The sequence below is a fragment of the Bipolaris maydis genome, assembly GCF_028858645.1.
Source record: "Bipolaris maydis strain C4 unplaced genomic scaffold PSV08scaffold_1, whole genome shotgun sequence".
Lineage (NCBI taxonomy): Eukaryota > Fungi > Ascomycota > Dothideomycetes > Pleosporales > Pleosporaceae > Bipolaris > Bipolaris maydis.
The window spans coordinates 2017565-2033846 of NW_027093857.1; the positions used below are offsets into that span (position 1 = coordinate 2017565).

Here is a 16282-nt window from a genome sequence, read left to right on the forward strand (position 1 = left end):
ATGGGAATGGGAATGGGAATGGGAATGGGAATGCGCGAGCCATGGGGGGGATGCGAGGCGAGCAGAGGGGGGTCAAGGCCATGACAGCACTGCCCATCTGAATCCGCAGCCATGAGTACATGCGCCCACTCTACTTGCACCCATCTGGCCTGGCTCATTGGGGCGCCGAGGCGCGTCCCGGGCGACGGCTATTTGGTCTGCAGTGAAGCGGACTTACCACGGCCCCTGCCGTCGAATCACAGCGACACCAGCCTGTCGCAGAGCAGAGGGCAGCAAGGCCAGTATCCAACTACGTACATACTTGGGCTGCCTCTCTCCGCGGCACGCACCCGTAGTGCCGAGCACTCGCGTTAGCACGCGTGCTAAGATGGCGTTTGACAAGGAAGGAGGGGGCACAACGGGCAGAGAGCAGTGCCTTGTTTCCAGCACCATGGGCCCATGGACCAAGCCCATATATTGGCCCTCGGAGCATGCAAACCATGCACGGCTCTATTTAAATAGAGAGCACATTGACATATATGTACATGTACATATATTTAGAGCCACATATCTATCTATATATATATCCGGACATGTGTAAACTTGGACAAAGTTACTCAGACGCATACAGGTATGTGGCGAGTACGTGCATGGATACATACTACTACATCCATACATGCATATATACACAAGGCAACGGCAGATGCTGCTGCTTGTCGACAGCGCAGCCTGGACAGGAATAGGCGCATGCGGAGGTCGGGCAGCCCAAGACAAGGGAGCCAACTTCAAAAACGCCGGCCGCCCATGTTGACCTAATGGCGTGTTTCTTTTGACCTCGTCCACTCCTGCCGTCACCTTGACTGCCTGTCCCGCCCTCGCCTGCCGCGTGTGTCACTGCCCGCAGGCCCTGCCCGACGTGACTGTTGTTGTGTTAATATTGTTATTATTATTATTCTTGTTGTTGTTGTTGTTGTTGTTGTTGTCGTCGTCGTCGTCGTCGTTGTGGTGGTGGTGTTGGTAGTAGTAGTAATAATAATAATAATACTAGTAGTGGTGGTGGTGGAGGAGGCGGTTGATAGGTGATTTGCGCACAGGCTGAGCCAGTGCCCGCCCGGCCGGAGCAGCGCTCTCTTCACGTGGGCACACGAGCCACTGCAGCCAGAGAACCCTGACCAAGACTGCCACGGCTCGCCCAACATCTCCCTTGATCTCGACCCTGTCCGTCCGTCATTCTGTCTGTCTGTCTGTCTGTCCGTCTGTTCTGCCTGCCTGCCTGCCTGTCCGTCCGTCCACCCGTCCACCCATCCACCCCATCCACCCACTCACCCATCCGCTCATCTCTCCCTGCCTGCAGCCCTTGGCCTCGCTGCTGGTGCTGGTGCTGGTGCTGGTGCTCCCGCTGTCGCTGTCGCTGTCGCTGTCGCTGCTGGTGCTGCCGCCGCCGCCGCCGCTGTTGCTGCCGCCGCCCTCTTGTCGCCCTCTTGTCGCTGCGCCGCGCCGCGCCTCGCTTCACTTTACCTCTCCTCTCCTCGCCTTCGCCTGTCCAAGCTGCCTCAGGCCCATCACCTCCCTCCCCGCTCGCTTCTGCCGCCGCCGTTTCCGCATCCACCCTGCGGCACACGCCACGCTTCCGCCTCGTAATCTGCCTGTGCAACCATTGTCCTCACCGCGCCCTCTTCGATCCTCCACTGCCTCCCCCAGCCCGTCGACACGCGCACCTGTCCTGCTGTGCGAGTGTCGACCGCCGTCGGACACGACCACGACCACGACCCCCGACGACACTCATCCTACCTGCGCCGCCCCCTTGGTCTCGCGCGCTCGTTTGGACTCTCGCTTCCTCCCTGCCTCTCCCTATCCCTCCTTCTCCCCCTCTCCTCGCCCCCCTTCTCCGTGGCATCGCAACCTAAGCTGAGCCTACCCGTCGGCTACGAAACTGCTACTTTCATCTTCGAGATTCTGTGAAAAAAAAATAAAACTTGAAAAAAAAAACCCCCGGGCCTCGCACCTTGCCCGTTTTCCTACACAACCTGATCTTTGCCTTGCCCGTAGCATCGGCGCATACTACACACTACCACTACATCTACTTCACTACCGCCGCCATGGCAGGGAAAATGACTTTGTACAAATTGGTGGTGCTGGGCGACGGAGGTGTTGGAAAGACCGCCCTGACTATACAGGTACCTGAATTCCCCTTCCCCTTGTCCCTTCCACTCTGTGTCTGACAAAGCTGACCTTTGCCAGCTGTGCTTGAACCACTTTGTTGAGACATACGATCCTACCATCGAGGACTCGTATCGAAAGCAGGTGCAGATTGACGGTCAGTCGTGCATGCTCGAGGTGCTCGATACAGCCGGCCAAGAAGAGTACATTGCCTTACGAGACCAATGGATACGCGACGGTGAGGGCTTTGTGCTCGTCTACAGCATCTCATCGCGCTCCTCTTTTGCCCGCATACAACGCTTCCACAGCCAAATACAACGCGTCAAGGAATCTTCCATGGCAGGCTCACCCACTTACCCTGGCTCACCCATGACTGCATCTGCCCCCATGTTTGGTCAGGCGCCCGTCATGCTCGTTGGCAACAAGTGCGACCGCGTCACCGAACGTGAAGTGTCGACCCAAGAGGGACAAGCTCTTGCAAAGGACCTCGGCTGCGACTTTGTCGAGGCCTCTGCCAAGAATTGCGTCAACGTCGAAAAGGCCTTCTTTGATGTAGTCAGACAGCTCCGACGACAACGACACCAGGGCACTGGCCGCTCCCCAACCGACCGAAAAGAACCTCGGGCGCGCCCCGGCTACTCCGAGAAGGATCGCTCACGAGGCGGAGGCGATCGACGCACACGCGGTGCTGGCATGACCGGAGGCAACAAGCGCGGCAAGGACAAACCCAAATGCGTCATCCTGTGAGGTGCCACGTTTGTTTCTTCACCCTCTAGCCCACGATACACCTTCCGATATATATTTGGATTTACAGCACAATAACCGGCTGCGACTTGTTCCACATCATCCGCCGCCACCACTGATAGAAAGCACTCAATAAGGCGTCGGCATATGAGCGGCGTTTGCATCGACGGGTCTTGCTTTTGGTTTTGCATGAGACCCATGGAGTATCTGGAGTACTATGAACATTAGCCTATTCTTATTTCCTTAACGACCAAAGTCCGCGCAGCACTGACATCTCGCACGACACTGTACGGCTGATTTGATTAGTGGGTTGCCCGTGGGCGTGTTGCAAGCATACGCTTGTTGACAAACCCCAAGACGATACTGTGGTAGCATGTGAGTTTTTTGGTTAGCGGATGGCATCGGGAAGTCTCAAAACCTGGAAACGGACGGAAAAAGTCATCGGCTCAGTTTGGGTACATTCTTCTAACGCCCGAGATACCTTTTTGAATTCAACGTCAATCTTTGTTCTAACATATACACGTCCAAAACCACAAGTGCATTACCTTCTTCTGCTAACATACCTTACTACTCATTCCATACCTACACTTCAACTATTCCCAATCTCTTCACTCTTGTTCTCTTCACCGTCATTCCCCTAACTCTTCACCTCTTTACTATTAATCTCTCTACTCTATCCCATTCTACTCTACTTTATAAGTTGGTATAAGTTGAACTTACAATCTCTTTTATTTATCTTCGAGATTTCTATAGAGAAGGACCTCTAATACTATCTACTATTCTCTATTCCTTGAATTTTTCCCCCTCTTTTTGCTATAAAGCGTATTAGATTAACTATCTTAGAAAGGAATAGTAGGTTACACTCTAACCTAGTAGAATAAAGTATTAACAAAATCAACCTTGAAGTTGTTTATTCGTAGCTTAGCTACTACAAGACGTTTAGGTAGAATTAGATATAGGTAGAGAGTAGTAAGAGTTAGCTATTACAAACCTAATGAAGGGACAACTAGAAGATAAAGGAAGAATAAAGGAACAAGCCTATACTAAGGCCTTACGAAGTAATAAGAGTATAGAGACTAATAATATATAAGCGCCCTACGTTCTATAGTCTTAGTAGAACGCTACTGTAAGATAAGTTACGTATATCATAAGAATTCTATCATATCCTATCAAGTACTATATATAACATAATATAGAATATAAGATATTCTTTTATTATAGCTTAGTAATATAGTTTTAAACCTTTTATACTAGTAAACAATCAGACGGCACGCCTTTATTAGAAAATTGATGCGCCCTATTTGGGTAATCTGGACCTCGTGCATGGTTTTTGCACTATGCTCGAATAGGGAACTAGTCTCCAACGTTTCTTATAAAAGGTCTTCATCTAACGTTATTTTCTATCCTCTTTTTTGTCTCATACTCTCTACTCTCATTTATTCTATCTGTAACCCCTCGTCTGCGCCTAGTCGCCGCCCCCTCCCTACACGACTGAACCATCCTTCAAGCGGCAGTTTTCTCATAGCAGCTGTCCGCTTGGAAGAATCAGGCCGCCTCGCTCAGAATTCTTCGCTCCTGATAGAGCCTGGTTACCCCAGTCCTCGCACACGCTGAGCACCAGCAATCCATACATCTTTGAACTTCTTCCTGTAACGCCATACAAAATAACAGCGATAGATATACTAGCGGGATGCCTATCGTCCACTATATCTAGATTTCATTAATACTTACTGCACTAGCTTCATCAGAAGCACAACTACGGTTAAAGAAGGGGCGTTCTCCCCTCGCGAGGTTCAGCCCCTTATAGAGCTAATTAATTAACCCGTTTACTTTCTCTTTTTTCTCTCTAAATCACTAAGGCATTGATGCGTCTACACCGCACTACCTCACCTGTAACTTGATTAAAGCAGTTTACATAAGCTTCTACGCCGTAAACTCAGCTCTAGTTACTCTGCCTTCCACACCCTGCTTCTTTGGTAGAGGGCACGCTCTAATCCGCCTTATTAGGACGCGTTCATGCCCAAGCGGGCTCTCTCCTTGTTGGATACGATTTTTCACTCGCACAAGGCGCTAGCATTGCGCTCAGGGACTTATAATACTTCGCCACGTATGGCACCTCTGTAGTGTCTGTAGCGTTGCAGTGTTGCATAGTGGTCGGCCACCCTATAACACAGTTTAGATTCGCAATTTTCTCAACAACAATAATTATATTTGCCACTCAGTACACAAAGAGCTAGGAGTAAGAGCTGCTGATGCTATTACTACCTTTTCAGCTGCTTTTTCGGCTGAAAAACTTGTCCGTTGTGCCTATAGAGCTACTACTCGGTCAATAGCAGCCTTGATACTCTTAACATTCCTAAAGCGCTCATTTAGATCAACTTGAACTCGCTTTCGTACACGAGTAGTCTGGTATCTATCTAGTTGATATTTAAGTCGTTGGTTTTCAGCTATAAGTAGAGCAGCTCTAGTATTTGCCTCTGCAATAGCCTTGCCTGCCTTGCTTAGCACAAGCCGGGTGCTTCGTAAGAGAGATTCTAACGATAGTAGCTACTGCTGAGCCTTACGTAGAGCCTGTGAGCTTTAAGGAGTATATAAGCCTTGTTCTGATACAGCTGGTGCTTGGCTAGCTGCTGGTGGAGTAACTGGTCGGCTAGTTACTTGGGATGAGAGTAGTACAACGTCTGGATTGTATAGGCAGAGCCCAGCAGCCCTCTAGCTAGCTCTAATCACGCGCTCTGAGAGTGCTTCTGCTCTAGCTTGGTTGTATAATATAATAAAGCGTTCTTTCTTCACTAGTGCTGCGTTATCAAGCGCTGAGAGTGCTCGGATCTGGTTACGATAGCGAAACTTGAGTACAGAGAAGGGAGCTAGATCTAGTGGCTGTAGCAAGTGGGAGGCATGCGCGGGAAGATACAGCAGCTGAATCTTATTAGTCTTACAGGGCCACATGAAGTCAATCGGTATATAGGAGCCATGTCCGTCCAGAAGGAGTAGTCGATATCCACCATTGACGGGCGTAGTATTTGGCATAAAGATGCGCTGTAGCCACTTAAATCCAATTGAATTTGATGTCCATCCATTTTCTGAGGTAGTGTATAGCCGGTTTAGTGTACTAGTAGTTAGAAACCACGTAGTCTGAAGATGCTTGCTCTTGAAGATAACTAGGCACTGGAGCTTGGCGCCTGTGGCGGAGACGGTCTCAATCATTGATACCCACTCACGATCCTCCGGAGACTTGACGTAAGCTTTCTTCTTTGAAGAGCTTGCGAGCACCCTAGCGCTACTCCAGTCTCATCCATATTCTATATATCTTGATAGTGTATGCCTAGCTCTATACGCGTACGCTCGAAGAGCTTAAGAAAAGCTTTCACGGTCTCGTAGTTGGCACCAGTAGTACGTGCGTTCTCAATCTTTCAGCCGACTATCGATGCGACGCGTGGGTTACGGGCGACAAAGTGAGATACTTATAGTTGGCCAAGTGGCTGGTGGTCGCCATTCATATGTAGGATTCTAGTAGCCATTTCTCGCACGCGTAGATGAGATGGCGATTATGCGCGTGAGTCTTCTTCGAGTATCTACTCTAATAGAAAGTGCTCTTATTCTAGAGTCAATCGCTGCTGGTGTTAATAAGCTATCGTGTTAGGTTGTCGGCCTTGGAGACGTTCTTGAAGTGTAGATAGCGGAATACCATATGCCTGAGCGGCCTTCGGCTGACTAGTAAAAACACCAGAATTCATATCTCTAATAGCAGGTTGTATAGCTTGCTCGCGGGGATCCATTCTGGATGTGTGGTGTTGAGAATATACACGAGAGTTAGGCGTTGTGGTGGGGTGGCCGACCACTATATGGCCGAGCTTAAAGCGGGTGTCGTTGTCCACACCGAACTAGTCTCGAAGATGCTGGCCTGGCGCTTGGGACGTCTAAGTTTCACGTCAACCCTGATCGTACCAACCATCGCGAAGGACAGCAGCATCAACTTTATCAATACCTCCAGATGTACACTCTCATGCAGTTGCAGCTTCCGGTTTCTGCAAGCAGGCCATCTCTAATCCCACGCTAAGCCTCTATCACTTAGCGGTGATCTTGGCCAAAGAGTATTAGTTTCTATCAGCGATACGTCTTCTTTCAAACACTCAGGCCAATCAACGCACGATATAGACACATCCTAACTAGTTTTGGACAAGCGTATACCAGGCGGGTCCGTGTCCTGTGTGGGATAACAATTAGGCTAACGTTCGTCCCTATACGCCGAAAATGACTAGTAGGATCCCAATGCTTATAGATAAGTCTACGATCTCCCTATTAACGTGCGGGATTAGTAAGCTGGCTGGAATAGTAAGCTAGCCGCCCCACTAGACTTAACGCGACATTCTGCACAATTAAGCTTTAATAATAAGAGATAATATAATTATATCTTATTATAAGGTAGTCTATTATAATCTATATTAAGTTCTTTTATAACCTTAAGTGTGGTATTTTATATACGTTAGCGGCGCGTATTAGCGTCTCTTACCCGCCTATATAACGGCGTAAGTAAGATAAATTAGATCTGTTTTAAACGTAGGGTCACTTTAGAGGCATATAAAAGTACGTAGAATATAAGTAATCTAAGATTTAATTTAACACCTATAAGCCTTATACGAAAGGATATTAAAAAACTCCTAGATAAGCTATTATAGATAGTAGGCTTTTATATCTTTATAGTTTCTACTAATCGCTAAGAGAAACTAGTTTAGACTTTATTTAGATATTAGTTATATTAGTAGCTTAGCTATTACACTACCCCCCCTTTCTTTAATAGCTTATTTTAAGCTATTAAGAACTTTTACTATAAAACCCTCTAAACCTTTTACTTATAATATTACTACTTACTATTTTACTTAATTTAGAATAGAGGCTAGTGTTTTTCTATATATATAATATTAGTCTATTTATTTACCTATAGAATATATTAATACTACGCTACCTTACCTCTATATTTATAATAATAAAACTTTTTCTATATCTATATATATATATATATTATACTACTTCGCTATCTTACTAGTACGTTACTAGAGGTATATTACTATATTTATCTTTATTTACTTTATACTTTTATATATAGCGTCTTTAACGTTAATTATAACTTTAACTTAAAGAGGTCTAAAAAGTATAATTATTATACTTAGTAGAAAAAGAAGTGCTTACTTATAAATTTAACTACTTTAATTAGTAATAATAGTTTACTAACTTAGTTAAGTTCTAGAGTATATTATTAATAAGTTTATAGATTTTATTACTACTATAAATTATTATATTACTACTTATAAGAGTAAAAACTTAAATTATAACTATTACTCTACTAAGACAATAGTAGAAGAGACTATTTTAGTATTAGTCTACTAAGTCTAAGTAACTTATAGTTAAAAGAAGAAGTTATTAGTTATATAGCTATTAGCTACTAGCTACTAAGTTCTAGTAGAGATTTAGGGCTACCTTAGTGTTACAAGTAACAAGAAGGATTCTCTCCTTGACAAATGACGAGATGGCTGAGAGCCTATGGACGTCCACGTCAGAAGGTAATGATCAACGCGGGGCGCTGATCACGTGACTTGGCATCTCGCCAAGACAGGACATCTGGAGATGCCAGACCCTCAGGAGATGCCATGACATCTGGAGATGCCAGCGACATCAGAGATGTCGAGGGCTTGGCCAGATGCCAGGACTGGAAGCAATGAGGATATAAGGATGGATGGATTTCATTATTACTCTCGTTGTGGTCAACTCAAATTGTACTTTCTTACTAGTTACTTTACTTAACAAGATTGTTACCTGTTGGTCTATAGCGATATAGATTAATAGTTGTCAAACCTATTGTTACCTTCTTATCAAGCACTCCACTCCACTGCATCGCCAGACAACTTTCACGGAACACTAGCGTAAAGCTCACCGGCCTTAGTGTGGGACCCGGCAAGAGAAGTATAGATCCCAACCCCGTGTAACACTTTGACCACCCACGGATTCAGTGGACTTAGGAAGATTAACATTAGGACGCCCGATTAAGACTTACGATGTCTCACAACCACTCTCAGTCACAGGCTAGTGCCGGTGGACCAGTTCAAGGTCCCGGACCGATGCCTAACCCAGCAATCGACGACGAGATGTTGACTCCCAGCGACGATGAGGAGGAGACAATGGATAACCCTAGGCAAATGGTTCATAGTCTTAGGCGACAGGCCGAGATCCATGCACGGCAGATGGCCGAGATGCAAGCGATGATCAATCAGCTCACGAGCCAGCTGATGGCCACACCAAACGAAAAGCCTATCCAGAAACCCAAGATGGCAACCCCAGACAAATACGATGGTAACCGCGAAGGGTTACGAACGTTCCTCACCAACATTGAGTTATACTGCGGATACCACGAGGTACCTAACGATGCAGAAAAGATACTCATGGCCAACTCTCACCTAAAAGGAAAAGCAGCCAGTTGGATGCAACCCTACGTGGAGGATTTTCTATTGGACATCAACAACAAGGGAACTAAGGACGAGACGCGTACCTTATTCAGCAGTTGGGCCAACTTCAAGGAGGAAATGGGACGCATCTTTGGGGAGGTAGACGCGGAAAGCCAGGCGGAGAAAGCGATATCTCGCCTGAGGCAGACCAAAGCAGTTTCGGCCTATACGGCGGAGTTCAAGCAACTACAAGCGCGAATTAATTGGGACGATTCGGCACTCCGGACGGTATACGAAGCAGGTCTGAAGGAAAACATCAAGGACGAACTTGTACACTACGACAAGCCAAAGGATTTGTACTCGTTGATCGAGTTGGCAACAAGAATCGACACGCGATTATGGGAACGGAAGGAAGCCCAGAGAGGATATCGACCAGGGCCACCCTTTGCCAACACCCGAAGGTATCGGAGCAACAAGGATCACGACGGAGACACGTACATGACCGGCAAAGTACAAGACAAGTCTAAGGATAAGAACAAGACCCGAGGAAAGTTTAACGACGGTCTTTCCAAGGAAGAACGCCAGAAGCGTTACGACAGTAAGGCATGCCTCCGCTGCGGCGAAGTAGGACACTTCCGCAGGGACTGCCCGAAGAACGAAGTCAAGCAAGGAGCGGTCAAGATCGGGATGCTACGGATAGCAACACCCTACCCGACCGAGGAGCCAGACGAAACCCTCAGCGATTTAGACTTATACGACGAGGCAAGACAGGCCGATTATGAGGCCTTCCTCAGCAAGACATACGAAGAAGTCATGGAGGAGGAATTCGAAATGGTGAAAGAGGCACTCGGACTCAAAGACTTCAAGTGGGACGAACCACTACCAACGGATTGGCAGGTTGAAGGGGCAGAAGTATTACGCCGCCTAAGAGACCAACAGTGCTGGATTTGTGGAAATACCAGGCACCAAGCCAACGATTGCGATATCGAAGGACGAATCACAATCACGGGACCCCGAGCAGAGGAGATCGCCTGCAGGGCTGCCCAGGAACAACCCAGATTCAAGGAATCTGATGACGAGGAGACGCCTCGGACGTTCAAGGAACGAATGGAGCAACACGAGCGCCTACGTTGGGTTGACTGCCCAAGACAGTGCGATTACCACTTGAGGAAGCGAGAGGAAACCAGGAACAACGAGGACGATTGCTGCCACATCAACTTATGGCATAACGAGTGTCGAGTACAACATTGTCAGATGCACCAGCCAGGAGAAAAGGAAGCTCACGAAGAGCTATGCTGGACCAATTGTACGACCAATTGCCAGTTCCACAGGGAACAACGACGGAATGCTCGAAAGGTAGACGACTACTACCATAGCACGATATCCGCCGAGGAATGCAATGCGAAGAACTGCAGGATGCACAGAGCTGCAAGACCAAGAGTCACGACGACTAGGGTACCTAGGCAGGGTCAGGAAAGGTCCAACAAAGAAAAGAGCCACGAACGACTCTTATGGACGCATTGCAGGAAGGGATGCGCCTTCCACCGACAACAGTTTGAGGATGCTCGAGGAGTAAACGATTATCTCCATAGCACCCTGTCAGCAAACATCTGTGAGGCAGACGGATGCCCGATTCACAGAATGCAGAAGCCGGGACCAACGAGGAAGGTTGCGAAGGATAATATACCGCACCAGAATACCCATTGGAGCTTCTGTTACGACGATCAGTGTACAGTACACTATGCCGCCAAGGAAGGCGAAGGCTACTTTCCTAAACAGAGGAAAGGTAAGCAGACAAAAAACTAGGATGCCGCCAGGGACAGGGTCACGCTGGTGAAGGCAGTCCTAAAACGACCCTCAAGGAGGTACGCGAACTGGGAGCGCAGGATTTGCGGCTGCAGGCTACGGTACTTATAGATGGACACGAGGTGACGGCGCTCATAGACAGTGGGGCCGCACGAACCGTTATCTCACCCCGAGTGGTGGAGAAGAACAACATACCCTATCGGACCAAGAAGGTGCCGATGCGAGTGGTATTAGCCGACGATAGTCCCACGACATACGGGAACGGCTGGATTCGACTTGAGACCGAGGCCGTATCGTTACGCCTGGCTGGTCAAGAAAGCCGAACGAAGATTAGTATTATGGATCTTGGTGAGACCGAGATGATAATTGGCTACGACTGGTTGTTAGAACACAACCCTGCCATCGACTGGCAAAAGAAATCGATACACAGCCGAGAACCTGTGCACAAGGTTGCTGGTGTACGACGAGAAACACGCCCGACGGATCAACGCGCAAACCCAGATGGGAGATTCGGTGTGATTTCGCCGCATAAGATCGCGAGAATCTATGCGAAGGACCCTCAGAGAGTAGGAGTCATCTGGATACGGCAGGTCGCGACCACGAAGGAAGGACCGGTACCACAGGTTGCGTCCGTTCATGACGAACCACTGCTGGCGGTTCCAGCAGAATACCGAACATCAGAGTTCAAGGAACTGTTCGAGGAAAACGAAGCAACAGACTTAGCAGAACACCAGGATTGGGATCACGAGATCATCCTGGAGGAAGGAGCAAAGTTGAGCCCAGGAGGAATGTACCCTATAGCGCCCGAGCACGATGCTGAGCTGCGGGATTACCTCCAGAAGAACTTGAAGAAGGGATTTATCCGACCAGGATCAGGCCCGATGGCCTCGCCTATATTGTTCGTAAAGAAGCCTAACGGGAAGTGGCGACTGTGTGTCGACTTCAGAAGGTTGAACAGCGTTACTCGGAAGAATCGATATCCCTTACCACTGATTACAGAGCTCATGGATCGACTCCAAGGAGCTAAGTGGTTCACGAAGTTCGACGTTCGGGAAGGATTTTACCGAATCAGGATCAAAGAAGGTCACGAGTGGATGACGGCGTTTAAGACGAAGTATGGACTGTTCGAGTATACGGTTATGCCATTCGGGTTGACGAATGCGCCGGCAACCTTTCAATCAGTCATCAACAACGCGCTCCACGAATACCTCGGAATCTTTGTTACCGCGTATCTGGACGATGTACTAGTGTACTCCAGCGGCACACGCGAAGAACATGTCGAGCATGTTAAGAAGGTTTTACGGAAGCTTAAGGAATACAAGCTATACCTTCAACCAGGAAAGTGTGAGTTTCACACGCAGGAAACGGAGTTCCTCGGATTTATCATCTCAACCGAAGGAGTGAAAATGAACCCAAAGAAGATACAGACTGTACAGGAATGGCCAAAACCCAAAACAGTCAAGGATGTTCAATCCTTCTTAGGATTTGCGAACTATTATCGAAAGTTCATCAAAGATTACTCGAAGATCACGACACCCCTTACGGAGATAACGAAGAAGGAAATAGGTTTCAAATGGGAACAGGAACATCAGGAGGCTTTTGAACGAATCAAGCAGATATTCCTAGAGGCGCCAGTACTCGAGATGTATAACCCTCAACGACCCACCAGAGTCGAGACCGACGCGTCTGACTACGCACTCGGAGCTGTATTGTCACAGCAGTGCACGGATAAGAAATGGAGACCGGTGTTCTACCATTCACGGAAGTTCTCAGGAGCAGAACTCAACTACGACGTTCACGATAAGGAACTACTTGGAGTAGTCGATGCCTTTGAACAATGGGAGGTGTACCTATTAGGACTCCCCGACACGATCGAGGTTTTTACCGATCACCAGAACTTGACAAGTTTCATGACAACGAAGAAACTCAACCGACGACAAGTACGATGGGCAGAGACGCTGGCCCAGTTCGACTTCAAAATCACCCACAGGGCCGGAACGCTCAACGGAGCAGCGGATGCCCTTAGTCGACGAAGCGACTTACGAGAAGAAGGTCATAAGGAACCCCACGAAGCAATGCTGAGGCAGATGCCCGACGGCAGTCTGAAGTACAACCAGCCGGAACTAGCCAAGGTAGCTAAGGTGGCCGAGCAGGTAGAAACGTTACAGCAGGAATGGCAGCAACGAGCAGCCAGCTGGCAGTTCGAGCCCGACGAAACAGGCTCCGACGAGCTGTTGAACAACGAGCGAGAGTACCGAGATATGGTTTCAACGAATCGAACATATGTACCTCCACACATGAGATCGAGTCTCATAAAGGAACTGCACGAGTCCCCAGAATACGGACATGCAGGAATCGAAGAAATGGTTAGACGACTAGCTAAGGTGTTTGCGATACCACGCTTGCGAGCGAAGGTGCAGGAAATACTAGGCAACTGTTTGGCATGTCACCAGAACAAGCCCAAGAGACATAAGCCCTACGGCCTGTTACAACCCTTACAGCCACCATCTAGACCATGGACAAGCGTAACGATGGACTTTATAGTAAAGCTCCCGAGATCGTTAGAACCAGGATCAGCTCGATTTTGCGACACAATCCTAGTAATCGTGGACCGATTAACTAAGGCAGCAAAGTTTGTGCCTACAGAAGAGACCATTACGGCAGAAGAATGCGCGTACGAAGTCACCAAAGCACTAGTGTCAGAGCATGGGATACCTGAAGAGTTCATCACCGATCGTGATAAACTGTTTACGTCTAAATACTGGAACACGTTCCTGGCGAAGTTAGGTGTTAAGAAGAAGCTTTCGACAAGCTTTCACCCGGAAACAGACGGCCAGACGGAACGCACGAACCAGACATTAGAACAGTACTTACGAATGTACGCCAACAAATTGCAAGACAACTGGGTAGAGTTGCTACCAACAGCACAATTGGCCTACAATAGTACGAAATCCGCAACGACGAAGCATTCGCCGCACTACGCGAACTATGGATATGAGCCGACAGCTCACCGAGATCCAAAGGATATTGAAAGTATCGCAGTAGGAGCAGACGACAAAGCGAAGCTTATGCGAGATTTACACGAAGAATTGAGCAAAAACATAGCTCAACGAAACCTCACGACATCCAAAGCAGCGAATAAACTAAGGATTGAGGGACCAACCTTTAAGAAGGGGGACAAAGTTTTCTTGTCACGACAAAACCTGAAAACTAAACGACCATGCAGAAAATTGGACAACCTCCGAATAGGACCATTCGAAATCCTAGAGGAAATAGGAAAAGTAAACTACAAGTTGAAACTCCCACAAGGCATGCGAATCCACCCTGTCTTTCACAAGAAACTCCTGGAACCAGCACCTCCAGATGCCGAGCTAGCAACGGAAATAGAGCTCGAAGACGACGAGTACGAGGTCGAGGAAATTAAGGACCTGCGGAAAATCGGTAGTCAGTGGAAGTACTTGGTTAAGTGGCAAGGATGGCCCGAAAGCCATAACACTTGGGAACCTGAAGGAAACCTGACGAACTGCAAGTCACTGGTATATAAATACCATCGGAAGCACCCGGAGAAGCAAGGGGAAGCCCCTCGAAGAGGAAGGAATAGTCAAAAGAAGGATCGTAGTAATCAGCCTGTAACCCGCCCAGATCAGCCGACGGTCCGGATAGCGATGGTTCGACAACAGGAAGGCCCGTACCCCCAGGGGCTGAGCTCCCCTCGGCCTGCTCTTTCGCCAGGTCTTGAACAGCGATTATCGCAAGATCGCGACGTGCGAAAGACCGTTCACGCTTCTTTACCTCCAGAAGTTCGAGCTTTTGCTGAGAAAGCTGTGCCTCAAGGCGAGCCACAGCCAGCTCTCGCTCTTCACGCTCCTCCCGAACTTTCTCCCACTCTTCCTCAGAAACAAAAAGACTGCACTCAGCACCGACGGAAATGCAACCAGCGCAACGACCGGACGTCGTTTCAACAAAGCAGCGCAACTTCTTCTCTTCACAACGCTTACAGCGAAAATCCATTTCAAGGCCTTCTTGCTCCACGCGAGTGGCCCGGGAACGCTTCTGCTCAGTCGAAGTTTGAGGACGTGGGGCGCGGGGCTTTTGGACCTTGGGCATGGTTAGGAAGGCTAGAGTCAGGAAGGGACGGTTACAATGGCCCGGGGCCTACCGACCTTATATGCAGCCAGCGTCTCAACACGCGGCACGGGAAAACAATATCCCAGGGTATCGAGACGATAGCCCTAAGAGGGGAGGTAATGTTACAAGTAACAAGAAGGATTCTCTCCTTGACAAATGACGAGATGGCTGAGAGCCTATGGACGTCCACGTCAGAAGGTAATGATCAACGCGGGGCGCTGATCACGTGACTTGGCATCTCGCCAAGACAGGACATCTGGAGATGCCAGACCCTCAGGAGATGCCATGACATCTGGAGATGCCAGCGACATCAGAGATGTCGAGGGCTTGGCCAGATGCCAGGACTGGAAGCAATGAGGATATAAGGATGGATGGATTTCATTATTACTCTCGTTGTGGTCAACTCAAATTGTACTTTCTTACTAGTTACTTTACTTAACAAGATTGTTACCTGTTGGTCTATAGCGATATAGATTAATAGTTGTCAAACCTATTGTTACCTTCTTATCAAGCACTCCACTCCACTGCATCGCCAGACAACTTTCACGGAACACTAGCGTAAAGCTCACCGGCCTTAGTGTGGGACCCGGCAAGAGAAGTATAGATCCCAACCCCGTGTAACACTTAGTTATTTAGAAAATTAGGTAGTAAGCCTAAAATAAGCTATTACTAGCCTTATAGCTACTCTAGCTTCTATTTCTTATTATTAGTTAGATTAGAGTAGAAGAAGAGGTAGTAAGAAGAGGAAGAATTTAAATATAGTTATATAGTTTATTTCTAACTATTATAGTATAAAGAAGAACGCTACTACTACTACTTTTAAGTTAAAGATCTAAGTAAAGGTAAAAAGTTTAAGTAGAGGTTTAAGTTCTTTTTATAAAAGTTTTTAGTCTATTTTAAATATCTATTATAAATCTTAATTTTCTTTTTCTTTCTTTTAAATTTATTTATCTTATAGTAAAGTTATATTATCTTTATCTTATTTTTAAGCTTAAATTTACTTTAATAAGGCTTAAAGTAATCTT

At 47.6% G+C, this 16282-nt stretch overlaps 3 protein-coding genes across 3 annotated transcripts; 2 read left to right on the forward strand and 1 right to left on the reverse strand.

Moving 5' to 3' along the window:
- Nucleotides 1-572: 572 nt before the first annotated feature.
- On the forward strand, nt 573-1741 carry PSV08DRAFT_398103 (uncharacterized protein; the record flags this gene model as incomplete). Its single annotated transcript, XM_014222952.1, has 2 exons — nt 573-610; nt 1074-1741. 2 exons carry the CDS (start codon nt 573-575, stop codon nt 1618-1620), a joined length of 585 nt encoding a protein of 194 aa, XP_014078427.1. The 3' UTR covers nt 1621-1741.
- A 337-nt stretch (nt 1742-2078) lies between these two features.
- PSV08DRAFT_169912 (ras family-domain-containing protein) lies at nt 2079-2886 on the forward strand (the record flags this gene model as incomplete). Its single annotated transcript, XM_014222953.1, has 2 exons — nt 2079-2156; nt 2221-2886. 2 exons carry the CDS (start codon nt 2079-2081, stop codon nt 2884-2886), a joined length of 744 nt encoding a protein of 247 aa, XP_014078428.1.
- An 11490-nt stretch (nt 2887-14376) lies between these two features.
- On the reverse strand, nt 14377-15403 carry PSV08DRAFT_257738 (uncharacterized protein; the record flags this gene model as incomplete). The annotated part of the gene is made up of 5 exons (XM_066092479.1): nt 14377-14557; nt 14654-14756; nt 14822-14858; nt 15002-15131; nt 15293-15403. Coding segments are annotated over 3 exons (172 nt in total), but the record flags the coding sequence as incomplete, so codon positions are not given.
- Nucleotides 15404-16282: the final 879 nt, after the last annotated feature.